This window comes from Pan troglodytes, chromosome 8 (assembly GCF_028858775.2).
Source record: "Pan troglodytes isolate AG18354 chromosome 8, NHGRI_mPanTro3-v2.0_pri, whole genome shotgun sequence".
Taxonomy (NCBI): Eukaryota; Metazoa; Chordata; class Mammalia; order Primates; family Hominidae; genus Pan; species Pan troglodytes.
Window position 1 is genome coordinate 109,166,549 of NC_072406.2, and position 20,558 is coordinate 109,187,106.

Here is a 20,558-nt window from a genome sequence, read left to right on the forward strand (position 1 = left end):
GAGAGGACTAATTCTCAGGGTCTTTGTAGATATATGCATTAAGGAGTCATAGCTAAAAATCTTTGGAGGCAGAGGCTCAAAAGCATTACTCATTAGAGAAATGCAAATTAAAACCACAATGAGATACCACTTCACACCCACTAGGATGGCTAGAATCAAAATGCAAAAAAAAAAAAAAAAAAAAAAAGACAAACAATACCAAGTGTTGGTGAGGATGAGAATGAGAGAAATTTGGAGCCCTCATAATACACCACTGGTGGGAATGTAACATAGTACAGCCAAGTGTTGGTGAGGATTAGAATGAGAGAAATTTGGAGCCTTCATAATACACCACTGGTGGGAATGTAAAATAGTACAGCCACTTTGGAAAACACTGGCAGTTTCTTTAAAAAAGTTAAACATGAATTTACCATATGAACCAGAAATTCCAAAAGAAATGAAAATGTTGGCCGGGCGTGGTGGCTCACGCCTGTAATCCCAGCACTTTGTGAGGCCGAGGTGGGTGGATCACGAGGTCAGGAGTTCAAGATCAACCTGACCAAGATGGTGAAACCCCATCTCTACTAAAAATACAAAAAGAATTAGCCGGGCATGGTGGTGGGCGCCTGTAATCCCAGCTACTTGGGAGGCTGAGGCAGAGAATTGCTTAAACCTGGGAGGTGGAGGATGCAGTGAGCCGAGATCGTGCCACTGCACTCCAGCCTGGGTGAGAGAGTGAAACTCCATCTCAAAAAAAAAAAAAAAAAGAAATGAAAATGTTGGTCCACACAAAGATTTGTGAGTGAATATTCATAGCAGCATTGTTCATAATGTCCCCAAAGTGGAAACCACCCCAAACGTCCATCACCTGGAATGGACAAGCAAACTGTGGTCTATTTACACAATGGAAAAATTATTTGGCGATCAAAAGGAACAAAGTACTGATATATGCTACAATATGAATGAGCCTCAAAAACGTTATGCTAAAGAAATAAGTCAGTCACAAAAGATGGCATATTGTATGATTCCGTTTTTTTTTTTTTTTTTTTTTTTTTTGGAGTCGGTCTCAGGCTGTCACCCAGCCTGCGTGCAGTGGTGCAATCAGCTCATTGCATCCTTGAACTCCTGGGCTCAGGGAATCCTCCCACTTCAGCCTCTTGAGTACTTGGGACCACAGGCATGCACCACCACACCTGGCTAATTTTTAAGAATTTTGTGTAGAGATGGGGATCTCACTATGTTGCCCAGGCTAGTCTGAAACTCCTGGCCTCAGGTGATCTGCCCACCTCAGCCTCCCAAAGCACTGGGATTACAGGTGTGAGCCACTGCACCTGGCCTGTATGATTCCATTTTTATGAAATGTCCAGAAAAGGCAATCTACAGAGAAAGAAAATAGATCAGTGATGGCCAGCAGCTGAGTCTGGAAATGGGGACAAGGGATGTGGAAGGGAAGGTGATGGAAATGTTCTAAAGTTGAATCGTAGTGATAGTTGAATTCTGGAAATTTACTAAAAATCATTGAATTGTATACTTAGAACAGGTGAACTTTATGGCATGTAAGTTATACCTCAATAAAGCTGTTTCTTTTTTTTTAAATGTTAAATCTCTTGGGGCAAGTAAAACTGCAGCAAAATCAATGCTGTTACACAGGGACTTCGCCACAGATCTTGGAGCAACAGACAAATCAAACATGATTTGGTAAATTTAAATCTGCTCAGGTTTAATAAAATAAGACTCAGTCAAGAAACTGAACCACTTGAGGTTGTAATAATAGTACCTGATAGTACCTTGGATTTATATTTCTTTTATTCTTATTCCAAATTGTAGTTCAGTTGTTAACATCTAATAGATGTGCCTGAAAGTTCAGTGTTGCTTTACAGGCTTCAATAATGAGCTCTGTTCTTACAGAAAAAGCACAATTAAAGGGGCAGCTAAGTAATTTCTTGGTGATGGTGAAGAGATGCCTGAGATCAAATTCCTGTTTTACCGGATGTTCTGCATGTTTCTCTCAGACATTCTGCCAGCTGCTTAAAATAGTCCACCTTGCCAGTGTCTCCCTGTACCCTCTAATTTCACATACTTGGCAAGGTTTCCCCATGGGGCTTCCTCTTCGTCTCTCTGGCTATAAGTAAATTAATTGGGAGGAGTTGGGCTGCAGGCAAATTTGTAGGCTTTAATGAGTTTGTCTTTGTGGCTGACATCTCTGGTGATGTGCAGAGTCCCCAGGGGTCATGAGCTGTACCTTTTACTCAGCCTGTTTGGAACCTATCCCAATACCCCATGTAGATGTTATCTGATGAAGAGCACTGCCTGGCATAGACAGGGGCAGGGATTACAGTGACAACAATGGACACAATAATATTAATAATTAATGCTCATTAAATGCACACCACAGAACCCACAAGTCAGCACATCCCGTCTAACTGCAGGCTCAGAATTAAAGATGTAGATGAAGGGGACCATTTAATTGCCTAAGTTTAACCACACAACAGATGAGAATTTTCCTTACGTGGAAACATTCCAGTTAAATATAAGGATTCTGTTTTAAAGCATAGTCACAACTGCATTAGAAACGAAAAAAGAATGTTAGAATTCTGATATGGTTTGGATGTTGGTCCCCACCAAATCTCATGTTGAAATGTAATCCCCAGTGTTGGAGGCGGGGCCTGATGGGAGGTGTTCGGATCGGTGTTTGGTGTTCGGTTGAATTTGTATCAGTCTGCTTTTGTGTTTCTATAAAGGAATACCTGAGACTAGGTAATTTATAAAGAAAAGAGGTTTACTGGGCTGAGAGTTCTGTGGGCTGGACGAGTATGGCACCAACAACCGCTCGGCTTCTGGTGAGCCTCAGGAAGCTTACAATCATGGCAGAAGGTGAAGCAAGGCTAGGCATAAAAGTGGATCCCTCATGAATGGCTTGGTGCTGCCCTTGTGATAATGAGTGAGTTCTTACTCTGAGCTCATGCAAGATCTGATTATTTAAAAGAGCATGGCACTCCCCCTCCCTCTCTTGCTCCTCCTCTTGTCACGTGACGTGCCTACCCTTGCTTCGCCTTCTGCCATGATTGTAAGCTTCCTGAGGCCTCACCAGAAGCCAAGCAGATGTTGGTGCCGTATGTGTACACCCCACGGAACTGTCAGCCAAGTAAACCTCTTTTCTTTATAGATTACCTAGTCTCTGGTATTCCTTGATAGTAACACAAAAACAGACTGATACAAATTCAAAATCACCATTTCAGGATTGCTAATGAATTAATGGGTTCAAGCACTGAGATCAATGGCTGTTTTTATTACAAAAGGGAGACAGTCAGACATCTGTCTGCCTTCTGACGGGAAGTCCACAATCCCATCTATAAAATCATCTTGCCAAATAAATCAATCAAAACTGAACCTGACCAAGCTCCTAGATCCAATTTTAAATCTGCAGGACACAAAGAAGACAGAGGAACATGTGAAACTACACCACAGGGAAGCAATCAACAAAGTCTAGACCCTACAGAACCAATGATGCAGTGTCTTCAACAAATCAATTACAAGGAAAAGAGAAATGGAGAGGACACATAGATAAAAAGCAACTTAAGAGGTACATCAACCAACATAAACCAACATCAGCCAATTATATTGCACAGGCTTTATTTAAATCCTGATTCAAACTATTAAAAAATTGCATAACATTCCGGGCGTGGTGGCTAACATCTGTAATCCCAGCACTTTGGGAGGCCGAGGCGGGTGGATCACGAGGTCAGGAGTTTGAGACCAGCCTGGCCAACATGGTGAAACCCCATCTCTATTAAAGATACAAAAAATTAGCCAGGCGTGATGATGGGCACCTGTAATCCCAGCTACTTCAGCGGCTGAGGCAGGAGAATCACTTGAACCTGGGAGGTGGAGGTTGCAGTGAGCTGAGACTGTGCCATTGCACTCCAGCCTAGGTGACAGAGCGAGACTCCAGCTCAAAAAACAAAAAACAATCAAAAAAATTGCATAACATGTAAGAGACACTTGGAAATTTCAACACTAATTAGATACTCAATGATATTAAGGAATTAATTATACAGGATTGGAAGCTGGGTGATGAAAACTTGGGGGTTCACCATAGCACTCTGTTTTTTTTTTTGAAACAGGGTCTCTCCGTTGCCCAAGTGGGAGTGCAGGGGGTGTGGCCACATGTCACTGTAGCCTGAACCTCCTGGGCTCAAGCAATCATCCTACTTTAGCCTCCCAGGTAGCTGGGACTACAGGTATGTGCCATCATACCTGGCTACTTTTTTAAAAAAAATTTCTTGTGGAGATGGGGTGCCCAGCCCTGTTACCTAGGCTGGTATTGAACTCCTGGGCTCAAGCAATCCTCCTGCCTCGGCCTCCCAGAGTGTTGGGATTAGAGGCATGAGCCACCATGCCCGGCCCACAGTACTACTCTTAATCTGCTTATAATTTTCCACAATAAAATATTACAACAAATTACCAGATTTATTGCTCTCTAATTTTTTATTCACAGTCACCATTGTCATTACCGTATTTCATCTGATTTGACATTATGAATTGTAAGAGGCACTACTATTTTTTGTACTATCAATAAAGAACAAAATGCTGCCAACTAAGTGATGTACCACTGATTATAACATGCATCCCAGTTTCAGAGCTGTTAATGTGGAAACAACATGTGTCTTAGAATCAGCGTGATATATTATCATCATCATCACCATCAATATTATTGTTAGCTAAAGGCAGCATTTATCAAGCACTTGTGATGAGCTAAGCTTCATACAAACATCCTCTTTAATCTCATAACAACCCTATGGGAAGGCATTCCCATCTTATGGATAAATAAAAATGAGGCCCAGAGAAGCTGCCCAGAATCACACAGCCAATAAGAGGCCTAGGTGGACTTTGAACCTGGGACGGTCTAACCCAGGTCTGTGTCCTTCCTCTGTAAGAGGCCACCCCCAGTGAGCACAGCAGCCCAGAGCAAGACAGCTGCCTGTCCCTGGAGGCTGCAACCTTCCCCAGGCCCACCTGCTGGGATGGGAGAAGAAGAAGGCATCAGGGCACTCACAGAGTCTGGATGGCCCGCAGGGAGGTGAAAGTGCCCTTGGCGAGGCTCTGGATCTTGTTGTCATACAGGGAGAGCAGTGAGAGGTTCTGCAGGTCCTGGAAGGCATCGGGCCGGATGCAGTTGATCTTGTTGGCATTCAGGAGCCTGTGGGCAGAGCCAGGACCAAGTGGTGAGGAGAGAGGCTCGACCTGAGACCCATCTCAGGTCCTGGGCACCTTCTTCAGTCCCAGCCTGCGTTATTACAGGGAGGAGCCCACCGGAGCAGGCCCAGGGAATCTGCCCTCTGGATGTCTGCCCCACGGAGAGGGGCCCGGAACTCCGACTGCCTTCTCCATGCATAGGGACATCTCGGTCAACCCACTCTTCTCTCCTTCCAAGAACTGCTAGAGATGCCCTGTGGGATTCTGGGAAAGCAGAGAGCCACCTTGTGAAGGCATTTTTGGGGGGGCTCCTCCTCCTTCCCAGAGGTCCATTGGGTTCCCCAGGCAGCTGAGTTGGAGCATTTGTGTTCTATGCCTCTTGAGCCCTGGGAGACAATCCCTGCCTGAAAGTTCATGGTTCAAGGAGGCCGAGCTGGCCTGGGTGTCCCCCCTGCAGGAGAAAGCTCTGTCCCCAGCCACACCAAGCTCCTCAGGAGCACGGGCCGAGTCTCAGGAGCCTCTCTGCTTTGGCATCCTGTGAGCAGCTCTGAAGCTGCCTCTACCTCCCTCTCTAGCCTCTGCAGAGCCCTGGAGACTTTCTCAGCCCTAGTGGGTCTGCCTGTCTTCCAAGCTCATTGTCTCAATTGAGTCCCATACCCAAGAGAGGCCTAAAGGGACAGTCTAGCAGGCCAGAGGAAAGCTGGCCCTTCCCTGGGTCCCACCCAAGACACCCAGGATTCGTTCTTACAGGAGCTGTAGGGTGTATAGGCCTCCAAACACACCACGGGGGAGGTCTGTGATCTTGTTTCCATAGAGGACCCTGGAGAAAAGGCAGCAGAGAGGAGGGTTAGAGGACAGCCCACCAGGGCAATAGCACAGCTCTGCAGACGGCCCCAGCTCAACAGCGCTGCCCCTAAGCCATTTACATGGAGCACATCCTAATGGTGTATATTTGTTATAGCAACTTGTCCACAGATGACAGTAAAGTGTCTTAAGAAAGCGTTGCCTGCTTCTGGGCGTAAAGTGCCCTATGGGCTAGAGATGCCCCTGACTCCAATCACTAACAAAGCAGCTCCTGCTTCACCGCCCTCACACGTGGACCCCACAGAAGGCTGCAAAGGGGCACTTCCTGGGAAATTCATCTGGTCCAGAATCCAAAAGGAGATTGTTGAGAGAAGAGAAAATCCCATGGGCAGGAATAATTAACATATTTTCAGAGAGTTACAGGAAAAAATAGAATGCCAGACGGCACATGCAGTGTGAGATCCGGATGGTGGGACTTCAAGCATTTTTTTTTTATACTTTAGCATTTTCAAAGTTTTCTGCATTGAGCATGAATTCCATGTATAGGTTTTTTAAAAAAACAAAAGTTCAAAAAAACACATGTAGACATGGGTGGGTTCAGGAGGACAGTGAAAACATCCAGGAGTTTTGGGGAGGAGGGTTGTATGCCATTGCCAATATCATAATCGGACCCCACAAGCTACCCTCGTAAACGTTCAAGCTGAGTAAAAAATCCTGGGTACTTCCTCTTCAAACATGGCTTCAAGGTCATTCCTGGAGTGAGGCACAGCAACAGCAAAGGCCCTGCAGTGGGAGCTGTGTGTGCCTGTCATGTGTGGACAGGTGACAGGGCCAGTGTGGCTGGAATGGAGGGAACAAATGGGACAGTAACTTGGTCTTTACCCAGCCAGCATCAGGAAGCCACTGAGACAGCATCAGATTCCCATTTCAGAAACACCCCTCAAGCTGCTGGGTGGGAAATGGAGCAGAGGGGGCAGGAACTGAAGCAGGGAGGCAAGGTCAGGGCTGGCCGAGGTAGACACTGTTGATGGGGTGTACTGGAATCATCCACGTTCCTATATGCAGGGAGGTGGCTGTGACCAGGTACCCATGAAGAACAGAAACCCACTTGGTTGGGTTATTCACTTTTACCTTTTTAGACTGCCATGTTCCAACTTAGGAGAGCTTTATTCACTTCTCAGAGGAAGGGCCCTGCATTTTGGCAGGCCACCTTCAGAATCTGATCTCCTCAGCCAATGACAACGATCCCTCACCAGGCTATCATGTACAGCTGTGTAGGGTGTACACTGCACAACTTCAGGGGTGCCATTCATAATTGGCCCCACCCTCTACTTGGACTCTGCTCCAAGAAAAGATGGCATGCACAGAAGGCACTGAGCTGGCAGGCTCCTGCACTCCCCGGGGGAGTTCTATTCTGTTGTACTTGCCAGGCCTCTAGTCTATGCCAAGCATGAGTCCTGTGCTGCCAAGGAGCAGGTGAAAACACTCATCCCCTAGAGTAACAAATGGCCCCTGCTACAGGGAGCTCGCCCAACTCCAGGGCACCCTGAGTGTGCTCTCTGTACAGACAAAGTGCTATAGGACCTCGGGTAGTGAGGCGCTTGGTGAGTGGGAGAGGGAGGTGCTTCACTACCTTTTGTATGTTTTATTGACAGACTTCCCCAGTAGATCCTGAAGGAAGGGAAATACTGAAGGAGGAGCGGGCAAACACTGTCCTAGCAGCACCCACCACATCTTGGGATTCATCACATTTGGGATAAAAGATAGCAAGTTGTGGCAGATGTCACAACTGGAGCTGGTGCTCACTGGCCCTGCGGTGACTGCAGAGGCCTCAGGAGCATAGCATGCTGGGCTTCGGGTGGGGGACGGGGCCAAGATGGTTGTGCAAAGAATGCTGGGAAAATCCTCACTGTGGCAGGGAGTGCATCCCAGTTGCCAGGGGCAACAGCTCTGCCTAGCTTCTCCACACTTCTCCCGCTCCCAGCGTCGGAGGGTCCACCAGTGAGGAAGAGGGAGCTGGAACAGCAAACCCTTTGCAGCCAAAGGATGACCCACTGAGGCTGGGGTGGGCAGGGGCTGTGTGGAGGGGGGCATAGCCCTGCTCCTCCTCCTGCATCCACCAGGGCCCTGGGCCCTGCCAGCCTCCTCAGGGGATGCCCTGGGCCACTGAGGAAGCCTTGGCACTGCTACTCACAGCGAGTTCAGGGAGCGGAGGCCCTGGAAGGCGTCGGGTGCAATCTCAGCGATCTGATTGTTGCTCAGGTCTCTGCAAGGTGAGCAGAAGGAGAGGGGGCATCTGAATCCCTCAACAGCCACTAAGCCCTGCCCAGTCCCCTCCACCTCCTAGATGTCACAGGAGCAGGGTGGAGTGCTTTGAAATGAGAATAGTGAGAGGCCAGATCTCTCCTCCATTTGAAAAGCCCATGGCCGCTATTTCCCTGTGCAGTCTGAGGGCTGGGCAGGAGGGGGCACTCCAGCTTGGGAAGTTATGGACAAAGCTTTCCCATGCATCCTGGCAGTCTCCTAGCCCCCTCCCATCCTTAATTGCTCCTATTGGTACCCAAGCTGAAATGGGAGGATGACAAGCAGCTCCCATCACAGGCCAGGCTCAGGCTCAGCACTCCCTTCAGGCCTCACGATAGCCCTGCAAGGAGGTCCCCGCATCACAGCCAAGCAGCCTGAAGGGCAGGAAGGCCAGGTGGCTGGCCAAGGCCACTCAGCTGTGGGGGGCTGAGTTAGGGCCTGCCCCAGGGCTGTGGGACCACCCAGGATCTCCGTCAGCCCTGTACCAGCTCCCCAGGAATCAGTGGGAGGCACTCACATCCTCCGTAGCTTTCTGTAGGGTGAGAAGGCTCCTGGAGGGATGGACTTGATGCCATTGAGCTCCAGGCGTCTGCGGAGAGAAAACAGAGGGGAAGCACAAGGCCCCAGGTCAGCCCAGCCCTGGGTGTTATCTGCTGGGCTCACCTGCCCTGAATAAGCCTTTGGCCCCTCTTGCCCCTGCTCCCTTCCCACTTCCAGAAGTTGAAGTCTGGGGTAAGGACGCCGGGACAGACAGAGAAAATGCTGACTTGCGCTCCATTATCGCAGGCGTTTGTAGCTGAAAGGGGCCCACAAATGATGCTGAGAACCTGATTCTAGCAGACTCACGCAGCTGGGTGGGACCACAGAGGGACACTCCCTCCCCAGCCCTCCAGAGTTTCCCAGCCCTGGACACAAAGCTCAGCCCAGCAGAGGCAAACTGTGTCTTCTCTATGGTCACTGAGGGGTTGGGGCAAGCCCTGAGGCAGCGCCTACTCCAGCTCTTCACTAGCCCTCCAGAGCCAGGCCTGCCAAAGGGCTGTGCCCCAGCATCTGCCCTGCCCCGTACTCACATCTCCGTCATGGTCTCGGGCAGGTTGGCTGGGATGGCAGTGAGGCCTTTTCCACGACAGTCCACAATGCCATTGCTGCAGGTGCACATGGCCGGGCAGGAGCCGGAGGACAGGGTGCAGGTGGGCACGCGCCCCGCTTCTCCCTGGCCTGCAGAAACGGGGATGTGGCCTCAGGCTGTCATGCATCAGCACCTCCCTTGAGCCCAGATACCGACTGATGGATGGGATAGGGTGTACACTGGCAGTTTCTCTCGATAAGGATGAACCAGAGGGGATCACTAATGAAATAAGATTCTGGACTTTGATATAACTCTGTGGGCGCCTGGCACACAGCAGGTTCTTGTCAGATGTTTGCTGAACTTGAATCTGAAGTGAACTGCACTGGTGTGTGATTCATACACTAAGAAATCCTGGCCTAGAATTCTGAAGCTCTGGATTCTAGTCCAAGTCACTTAACACTTCTGAGCCTGAGTCCCCTCATCTCTCCCATGAGGGTGATAATGACTGTTTCCTAAACACTGAAGCACTTACTGTATGCCACATGCTATAATAAGTGCACTACATGCAGCATTGCATTTAAGCCTAAGAGGAGCCTATTATTGTTGCCATTCTACAGCTGAGAAAACAGAGTCCTCGATATTAATTAATTTGTAGAAATTCTCACAGCTAATAAGTGGTAAAACCAGGATCCAGCCCAGTGTCTGAAATAAGAGCCTTTGAAAAAATGGAGGTATAACTTATACAAAGTGTTCTTTCTGAAGCATGTAGCTGGTGGGACCACTACCTAGACATAGAACATTTCCATTACCCAAGAAGATTCCCTCCTGCCCCTTCCCCAAAGTAACCACTATTCTGAGATCTATCGCCAAAGATTTGTTCTGCTCGTTTACGAACTTCACATAAATGAAACAGTAGTTTCTCTTGTGTCTGGCTTTTTTGCTTAATATACAATCTTTGAGATTCACCATGTTGCTGTGTGTATCAGTAGTTTGTTCTTTTTCGTTGCTGAGTAGTATTCCATTATATGGATACATCATAATTAGTTGGTGGATATTCAGGTTGTCTCCAATTTGGGGCTATTATGGAAAAAGCTGCCTTTAATATTTTTGGACATTTTTGCAGAAAAAAATGCACACACCTAGTAGGAGTTGGAGGGTCACAGGGTGGACAGATGTTGAGCCTTAGTGGATCCTGCTAGACAGTTCTGCAGAGTGGTTGAGCCAGTTGATACCCCCACCAGCATTCTAACTTCGAATATTTTCCATGGCTGCCCCAAAGGGTGGGCACCAGGACCAAATGAGACAAAGCTACATGGATTCCTGGCATATTGTGACAGTGGCCTTCAAAGGAAAAGGTTGCCAGGCTGATCAGACTCCAGAGGAGAAACTCATGTCTGAAAATAGAAACCACGGTCTTCCAAATGCAAAGGAAAAGGTTTCATTTCAAAATAAAAATTGTCCAAGTGATTTACCCATTCCAATTCCTAAAAACTATGGCAGCTGCAATGATGCAGAGGCAGTCCTGGCTCACACAAGAGACATGCACACAGGTTTTCGCACACAGGCACACACACTCATATGCACATCTGCATGCACACACACACACAGCAGTGCAGAGCACAGCGGTGTTCAAGCCCACCCATTGCACTGGGTGTCTGCCAGTGCAATGGAGGAGGTGACAGCCACAGCCAAGAGCCTCACACTGAGGAGGGGAGGCTGTGCCTAGGAGATGCTTTCCTTCAGAACTCTGTGTGGCTGGCAGGCCCAGTCCACGGGTTTGGGAGAAACAGTCAGCCTCTAAATACTCTGTCACAAATCTGAGAACTGTCCATTCATTCAGCAAGCATTTCCTGTGCCAAGCAAAGACAAAGTGCTGAGGATGCACCAGAAACACAATGCGGGACCTCATGTAGGATCACAGAAGGCTCCCTGGGCCCTGCCCTGCAGGGTGAGGAGGAGTCGGCAGGCAACAAGGAGGGAAGGGTGTGTCCAGCAGGGGAGCAGCCTGTGAGGCCAGGGCTGGGGGCACCTGCACCAGGAAGGGGCAGAGGCAGGCCAGGCACAGCTGGGGGAGCTGCAGGCAGCAGGAGGCAGGGGAGGCGGCGCTGGCCCTGGCCAAGCTTGCAGAGCCTGAGGGCAGTTCAGACTCTCGACACAGTGCTGACGGCCAGGTGAGTACACGAGCAGTGACCTCCCAGACTTGCGGGTTCTTTTTGGTCTTCTGGCTGTAGTATAAGCCAGGGGCCAGGGAGGATGTAGGCAACCAGTCAGGAGGCTATGACAGAACCCCAGGGGGAAGGTGAAAGGGTGTGGGCTTTGAGGCCCACCTCTTTTGGAGCCAAGTTTAGAGGGCCTAATTCAACGACTTGTCAAGGCAGCAGAGGTGAGGCGATTGGAGGATGGAAAAGGGGGTGATAGCAGTGGCAAGGAGCCCAGAGGACATCGGAGGAGGCACTGAGTGGACCAGAAAGAGATCGGGGTGGAACAAAGAGGGTGATGAGTGGACGAGGCAGTGAGAGGACAGGAGGGAAAAGGAGAGGAGGCAAGAAGTGACATGCAGAGACAAATGCCATGGTGAGAATGGGAGGTGATGGATGGGGCAGGAGGAGCAGACAGTGGAGTCAGGAGGTGATGGATGGGGCAGGAGGGGCAGATAGTGGGGTCAGGAGGTGATGGGCAGGGTCAGGAGGTGATGGGTGGGGCCAAGTGATGGGCGGGGTCAGGAGGTGATGGGCAGGCCAGGTATTAATGTCGAGATTAGGGGCGGGAACAAGAGGCAGGGCAGGAGGCGCCGGACAGTTGAGAGCCCGGCAGGGGTCTGCACCCACCTGAGCAGCTGAACTCACTCTTCTGGACCTCTGCCACATTGAGGCCACGCAGGCTGGCTGGGCCCGAGCACTGGGTGAAGAGCCCGATGGTTGGCCGCTGCCTCAGCCACTGCGAGAGCCAGGCCAGGTGGCAGTCGCAAAACAGGTGGTTGGAGTGCAGGCGGCTGCAAGAGGACAGGATGGCTCACAACCCATCTGGATCCCCCAGCCCAGCCTGATTGTGGGAACCCCAATCTCAGGCAGGAGGCTGCCCCCGGTGCTGTGTTCAAGCCAAACACAGTCTACATTTAGTCAAGTAGGCGGCTCAGCTCCAACCCGGGGATTATCCACAGCCCCGTGAAGATCCCGCTGCTGCCCCTCCCCTCCCACATGCTCTGGGCACAGCTGGACCGGAATGTACCCAGCAAAGCCCAGGTCATCGCAATGACCTTGCACAGGCTCACTTCCCCAAACCACCTGGCTCATTTTCAAGCACAAAAACAAATCATTTGTTTTCCAAGGAAAAACCAAATTAAGTGGCATTGGATGCCCTGCAACTGTATAACTCCTTCCGCCTCCGACAGCATGAAGCCCCCAGCCTGGGCTGGCCTCTGGGGGTCTGAGGGAGAATGAGCTCCATGACCTGTCTGCAAAACCTTCACCTCCTGCCCCACCCACCCCCTGGCATCAACCGGGCTTGGCTGCCCCGCTCCCAGCTGCCCCAGCTGACTCACAAGGTCCGTAGCTTGGGCATATGGTTGAAGCTGGACACGGGGATGGTGGTGATATTGTTGTTGTTCAGGGTCCTAAATGGGAAAAACCAGAGTCATTTAGCACCTGCCCAGCAGGAGATGATGTGGGACAGGGCCGCCCTGCTAACGAACAGGGAGGCTCTCGACCTTAAAGTGACCAGCACGGGGCTGGACATGGAGGGGCTAAGCCGAAGAGCATGAGGCATATCCCACCCCACAGGAAAGCCCTGAGCTGGGACGGTGACTGTAAGCCGACAGCACCATAGACTCCAAGGCTGGTAGGATAGGGAAATGGAGCAGGGCGGGTGATGGGAGGCGTCCCAGGCTTGGGTTGGCTTGGAAGAAAGGTGGGGTTTGGATAGGCAGGGAGAAAGGGAGAAGCATTCCAGGCCAAGTGCCAGAAACCCTTGGGTTTCATCCTGAGCAGGTTATACTGGGGCACACTACTTGCTGCAGGCACAACCCCATGAGTGCCTGTCCTCCCCTCCTCCGAGGTGATTCTAGGAGGGCTGGTCTCTCCCTTCCTGTCTCCCTGACGCCCGCTGCCTAGGCTGCGGCACTTGGCACCTGCCTAGCAGGGCCCTCCACACCCCTCCTTCCTTTTCCATGCTTTACTTACAGCACCTCCAGCCCCCGCAGAGCACGGAAGGCCCCTTCCTCAATGCAGCTGATCTGGTTCTTGTCCAGCTGTCTGTGAAGCAAAGGAAGGTTGTAGAGAGAAGGGCACATTGCCTAGAGTAAGGGTGTCCAAACATTCTGACCGCGTGCTCCATTCATTCAAAAGAGGTGCACCCCTAGCCGTTTGTTATGTGTATATGTGTCAATCCAAATAGCAAACATTAGTAAAAACTTAAGGGTTTTTTTCTAATTTTCAGTTAAAATCATAAATATAAGTAAAAGTTATATTCTTCTACTCAACCTTACATATCCCCTGGGGAGCAGGCACCCCCCTACACACACACACACACACACACACACACACACACACACATTTTGGAGACCACCTAGTGGGTGCTGGCAGCTGGAAAATGGGAGCGTCACAAAGCAGTGGCATCCAGAGCTGGCAAACAGACCTCAGCCTGAGTGCCAAAGAGGTTGACTAGAGGTGGCTACCTGGAGTGCTGCTGTCAGAGTAAACTGAAGCTGTGAGGTGAGCTCTGTGGGAAAGAATGTGGTGACTGATTATCAATGTGTGCCACAGGCGAGGTTGGGGGTGTGTGTGACAAGCATGCCAGGCATTTGCCATCCCTGCTGTAGTCAGACTTCAAGGAGGTGGTAAGCCTGGACCAGAATATATTTGAATAGTAATAATAATAAGCCATTACATTTAAATAGCATTTGACAAACTGTATTTATTTCCATGTTTCATTTAAACCTCAGAACATGCCTGTGAAGTAGATCTTAGTATCCCCATTTTCCAGAACAATATATCGAGGCTCAGCGATGTTCACTGACTTGCAGCGGCCTTATGTATGTGTAACTAGAAGAGAAGATTCAAACCCAGCTCTCCCAACCCAAATATGAGGCGGGCACAGACACTGTGCCACCGAAATGGACTGAGAACATTGCCCACGCTGATAACACGCTTCACCAGGTCCCCAAGGGCCCCCTCCGTTGGCTCTCATATGGAATAACAACCAAGGGAGAGGCAAGGGCTGCCTGTTTCCTCCAACCCCAGACTATTCCAGAAGACCATGCTGGCACCAGCCCTCTGAGAGCCCAGGTCAGCTCCCTGGCTGCCTGGACTACACGGCTCGCTCGGGGATACCCTGAGGATGCTTCCAGGAGTGGCCCTGGAGCCCCCACACCCTTCTCCCTCCCAGGCCTGTACTTACAAATTTTTAAGGTCCGTAGCTCCCCGAAAAGCTTTCCTGGGGATGGCCTGGATGGCGTTCTCACTCAAGTCCCTGGGAGGATAAAGCCAGAAGGAGAGAAAACACCGGTCAGAAAAGAGGTTCCTGCAGAGTGCTGTGATAAGTCAGGGAAGCAGGGCAGGTGGGCTGGAGGGCACTGAACCAGCCACTGCTGCACCCCAGCACCTCGGACAGTGCCTGGCCCACAGTGGCCACTCAGCAAGCGCTTGTTGAATGAATGAATGATGGAACTGGAGAGACACACCATGTCCTGGAGGGAGCTCAGTCCCCAGCCACCTCCCCTTCTCTGGGCTCGGGGCTTGCAGCTGGAAGGAGAAGCCTGGGGCAGCTACGATCAGCCCTGCCAGACCCCACCTGATGTAGTTTGGATATTTGTCCCCACCCAAATCTCGTGTTGAATGGTAATCCCCAGTGCTGGAGGTGGGGCCTGGTGGGAGGTGATCTGGTCATGGGCACTGATCCCTCCTGGCTTGATGCTGACTTCTCGATGGCATGTGAGTTCCGGGAGCTCTGGTTGTTGAAGTGTGTGGCGCCTCCCCCTCCATTCTCCCTCTCCTTCACTCTCCCACGTGAAGTGCCTGCTCCCCTTCAGGCTTCCGCCATGAGAAAAAGCTCCCTGAGGCCTCCCCAGAAGTAGATGCCTTTGGTTCCCGCACAGCCTGCAGAACCGTAAGCCAAGTCAATCACTTTTCTTATAAATTACCCAGTCTCGGCACTTCTTTATAGCAATACAAGAACAGCCTAATGCCCACAGAGGTCAGCCCACCAGACCCACAGAGGCCAGTTCAGCCCCCCACAGCATCGTGCAGGGCGCAAAGAGCACACAACAGAGGTGCTTCTGGAGGGGGATTGATGACCACTGTCTGGCACCGGGTGGGAGGGATGGCACCCTGGGCTGGCTGTGGTGGGTGCGCCTGGGGCTTACGCTCTGTCTTATGCTGAGCAAGCTGACTCAGGAAGGACAGAATTGGCTCTGGTGACCCAGTTGGCCAGTGGCCCACCCAGGTCTTTAGCTCCAGGCAGGGCCTGACTCCAAACCCTGTGCTCTTGTGGACTGCAGGCAGCAGGGCACCTCTGAGAGCCTAGGCCACAGGGAGTCAGGAGCACGCAAGGGGCTGGGATCACTGAGGACTTCACACCTCCCCATGAACGCCCTGCTGCGAGGGGAGGGGGCGCTGTCAGGACTGCAAATCCTCAGCCTCAGTGACTGCCAGGCCAGCTTTGGGGCCCTTACTCCACTCCCTGTCAGGACCGGGCCTCTGACCTGTCCACCTGCCTCTCTTCCCTCTTAGCAGCCTCCCTGGCATCCACAGACGTGTGCAAACGCCCCTTTCCAGGTCAGCTTTTCCTACTCACAGCCACACTCCCCCCAGGCCAGCACTGCCTGAGTACTTCCCAGGAGCGTGGCGTGGATACTATCACCATCCCCATTATACAAAGGAGAAAAGGGAGGCTCAGAGAAGCTAAGCAACTTCTTCAAGGTAACCCAGCTGGTGGGTGGTGGCTCCAGAATTTGAACCCAGGCATTCAGGTCCCAGAGCCCTGGCTTGTGCAGCAGCCCTGGGGGTAGGAACTGCCATTGCGCCCATTTCACAGAGGAGGGAACTGAGCTCCGAGATGTGAAGTAACTGACCTGGTTGGACCCGGGCTCCCTGCCCCAGAGCCTTGCCCCAGACACACCGGGGTCCTGAAGGTGAACAACCAGCGGCAGACCGTCCTGACATAGGCCCCAGTGCCAGGCAGTTCCACAGCCCCACCTCCTCCTCCTGGGCCAGGCCCGTGGGCTTTGACGGTGCCCTTCCTTTCAACCCCTCACCCCACAGGGTCCGAGAACACAGCCCACAGCCCCCTGCCCCGCCGCACACTGCCCCTTGAACTGTCAAGGCCGCCGCTGCCCTGTCTGGGTTTCCCTGGTGAGAAACCCAACGGTGTGCACAGAGCCCTGAGTCAGAAAGGTAGGAGGCAGGTGGGCTCCTACTGCCTACTAGAACTGTGAGAAGGCACTGGACCAGTTGCTGCTGCACCCCAGCACCTAGGACAGTGCCTGGTCCACATCAGCCACTCGCCAAGCATTTGTTGAATGAATGAATGAATGATGGAACTGGAGAGATGCACCCTGTCCTGGAGGGAGCTCAGTCCCCAGCTACCTCCCCTTCTCTGGGCTGGGGACTTGCAGCTGGAGGGAGGAGCCTGGGGTTCGAGGCCTGGCCCTCCCCCTCCTGGCCATACATCTGCAAGGCACCCTTCCCCTCCCGAGCCCAGTTTCCTCATGTACAAAATGGGAAAAATGAAAGCCTGGCAAAGCAATTGCCTTCCCGTCCCCACAGAGTGGGCACCAACATCTATGCGCTCCCTCCCCCAAACCCAGCCCCTCTGTCCCGTCCCCTCACAGCCTTTAGAAAAGCAGCCAGGCACCCGTGTCTGAAGGGGCCTTGGCACCATCAGTGCCCCTCGTTCTTGCTCTCTATTGCTCTCTCTCTCCTGGATGTAGGCCCCATCTCCTGGAGGGGAGATGGTTCAAGCCTGCAGCACAGACACAGCTGTCCCTCCTCCAGAGCCGTCCCACCTGCTATCCCTGAGGCATCTCCCCTTCTTGCGGGGGAAGCTTCCTCCTCCCGCACTCACCCGGCCCCACCTTCCCTTCCTGCTCTCCCCATGGCATCTTTCATCTTCGATCTTGGTTACTTGTGCCATATCTCCAGCTCCCCAGTGTAGTCTGTCAGTATTCCTGGAGACATTCCCCAAATTCCGCCCATTTAGGCTACTCCCCAGAGGGCCCCCAGTGGCCTACTCCCCGATGCCTGTCTTTATGCAGCAACTCCCCCAGCCCCATATGTCTTGAGAGGCGCATTTCAGTCTTTGCCTGCCTAATCCTTGTTATCATCTCTTCCTTGCCTAGAGAGTTCCTTGGCTGCCACATCCTCTTCTTAGTGTCTCTGCTTCATATAAGAAATTGCTACCCTGGTGGTGCCTGCCCTAATGGCTTGATGGTTCTCCTGGTCTGTGGACTTGTGGACTTGTTCTCTCCATCTTCCTAAGTGGGATGCTGCCACTGGGCAGAGTGGGCTGGCAGGGAAATTACTGGATTTAGAGCAGGGCTGTACAGGCCACACAGGTAAACAACAGACTGCCCACACTGCAGCTCATGGTCATGCGAGTTCCTCAGTAACCAGGAGCCCAGGCTGACATGGGAGCCCAACATGAAACCAAACTCACCTTGATGGAGTGCCCACAGGCACCAGTGACTGGGCTGGGCTTGTGGATGCAGAGCTAACCACAGGTGCATGGTCCACCCTAGAGCACTCATGCCCAGAAGAGGGCACAGATGGGAAACCAGTGAGTGGACCTTCAATCCTTCACCCCAGAAATGTGTACTGAAAGCTGATGGTCTGCTGGGGACCCCCAAAGACTTGCTTTCATGGGGTGTACATGCCAGCTTTCAACAATGGCTGGAGGAGCAGTACTGCCAAAGAGATGGGAGAGTGCAGAGAAGTGAGTGAACAAGTCCGCTGGAGGGAGGAGAGGTGATCTCTGACCGGATCTTAAAGAGTTGATGTGTCCCAGACAGAAATGGAAAATGAGGAAAGGGTGTTCTAAGCAGCGGTAACAGCATGTGCAGAAACCCAGAGACAGGAAGGAACAAGGCAGGCTGGGGGAATCTCATGTGGTTTCGTATGACTGGTGTGTGTACGTGGGAGGTTGTGGTAGTTAAAAGACATCCACAAATTCTTTGACATTCCTCCCTTCAAAAGACAGAGGCTCATTCTCTTCCTCCTGAATGTGGGCAGGACTCAGTAACTTACTTCTGAAGAACCACATATGATGGAAACGGTAATGGATAACCTCCGAGACTAGATCATAAAAGACACTGTAGCTCCCTCCTTGTTCCTTCTGGGTTTGCCCTCTCTGGGAGAACCCAGCCCAGGTCATAAGGACACTCAAGCAGCTCTCTGGGGAGGCCCACATGGAGAGGAACTGAGGCCTCTCGCCAACAGCAGGCACAGGCTTGCCAGCCTGTGAGCCAGCCATCAAGGAAGTGCATTCTCCAGCCCCAGCCAAGCCTTCAGATGACACAATCCCCCAACATCGTGGTGCAATCTCATGAAAAACCCCACGCCAGAACCACCCAGCCACCTACAGAGACTGTGAGATGTTTATTGTTTGTTCTTGAAAGCCGCAGTGTTTTGAAGTCATTGGTTACGCACAATTGATGACTCATCCAGCGTTGCTTTGAGGCATGACCCTGAGGAAGGGAGGGGCATGCTTAGGCTCGAGGTTAATGGGCTGAAATCATGTTACAGACTTGGCTACATCACTTCTCCTTTTTGGGGGCCTCAGTTTCCTCATTTGTCCAATTCATAGGCTGGAGCAGAAGATTTCTAAGCTCTTCACCAGTGCAGACCCACCCACATGCCTGCAAGACACATTGCTATGGTCTGAATTATCGTTTCCTCTCAAAAAAGGCATAGGTTGAAACCTAATCTCCAATGTGATGGTATTAGGAGGCGAGGACTTTGGGAAGTGATAGGTCATGCCAGCTCCATCCTTATAATAGGATTAGTGCCCTTATGAAAGAGACCGCAGAGAGTTGCCTTGCCCCTTCCTCCGTGTGAGGACACAGCTAGAAGGCACCATCTATGAAGCAGGAAGCAGCCTTCACCACACGTCAAATCTGCCAATACCTTGATCTTGGACTTCCCACCTCTAGAACTGTGAGAAATAAATTCCTGCTGTTTATAAGCCACTTGGTCTACAGCATTTTGTTTTTGTTTTTTTAGAGAAAAGGTCTTGCTGTCACCCAGGCCAGACTGCAGTGGCACAATCATAGCACACTGTCACCTTGAACTCCTGGGCTCAAGCGATCCTCCCCACCTCAGCCTTCTGAGTAGCTGGGACTACAGATGCGCTGGGACTACAGATGCTCTACGGGTGGAGACAGGGTCTCATTTTGTTGCTCAGGCTGGTCTCAAACTCCTGGCCTCAAGTGATTCACCCACCTCAGCCTCCCAATACAATATTTTGTTATAGCAGCTGGAACAGACTAAGACACACATCAAGTGAGGTGGTTGCTTCTTTAGAGGATTTGGGGTCCCAGAAAGGAGGTGAGGAAAGTTGCTGGCCATACACCTACTGAAAGACGGGGTCTGGGGAGAAGACAGACACAGCCTGCCGCCTTTGCTGACCCACAGGGACTCAGGGAGATGAGAGCACGTGCATTAAGAGCCAGATGGAGGCAGGAAGGAGTGGTAGCCTGAGGACGTCCACAGAGTCAGGAAGGCGGGACCTCCAGTGGGACCCTCATCTCAGCCCAGCCGACCACTCACCCTTTGGCCAAGCCTGGGAAGGAATGCTGGGCCGGCACTCACATCCATTCATTATTCCATTTAATCCTCACCACAACCCTGCAAGGAAGGTTTTTTTATTCGTATTGATTTGCTTATCGATTTAGACCCAACCTTGTTCTAGAAAGCCTTTAAGGTGGCTTATAGGGATTTTCAAAACAGCAAGAGAGCAAGAGTGAAAAATGAGGCACAGAGAAGAGGAGGAATCAATGGCGGGTACTAAGAATGCATGCACCATGTGACCACATGCCAGGCTGGGCTGAGCGGGGCTCTGAGCTTTCTCACTGAGAGCCAACGTGAAAGGAGAGCCAGTCAGTTCACAGCGCCCACGGGACACGTATAAGTCTAAAAGGATCAGCTTCTCAGGAGTACAGCTGGTGTGGCACTCAGATGAGGCAAGAATTTTCCCAGGGGTGTTTATTAAAAATGAC

The 20,558-nt window shown here is 51.4% G+C and overlaps 1 protein-coding gene across 1 annotated transcript in view; it reads right to left on the reverse strand.

Annotated features, from left to right (window-relative positions):
- SLIT1 (slit guidance ligand 1) overlaps nucleotides 1–20,558 on the reverse strand; it is a 187,583-nt gene that overhangs the window by 52,962 nt on the left and 114,063 nt on the right. The window contains exons 5-13 of the mRNA XM_016919024.4: nucleotides 14,747–14,818; nucleotides 13,531–13,602; nucleotides 12,894–12,965; nucleotides 12,181–12,344; nucleotides 9,354–9,501; nucleotides 8,801–8,872; nucleotides 8,174–8,245; nucleotides 5,924–5,995; nucleotides 5,036–5,179 (exon numbers count right to left, since the gene is read on the reverse strand). Of these exons, the coding sequence (XP_016774513.3) occupies nucleotides 5,036–5,179; nucleotides 5,924–5,995; nucleotides 8,174–8,245; nucleotides 8,801–8,872; nucleotides 9,354–9,501; nucleotides 12,181–12,344; nucleotides 12,894–12,965; nucleotides 13,531–13,602; nucleotides 14,747–14,818 (888 nt within the window). The remainder of the gene's footprint in view (nucleotides 1–5,035; nucleotides 5,180–5,923; nucleotides 5,996–8,173; nucleotides 8,246–8,800; nucleotides 8,873–9,353; nucleotides 9,502–12,180; nucleotides 12,345–12,893; nucleotides 12,966–13,530; nucleotides 13,603–14,746; nucleotides 14,819–20,558) is intronic.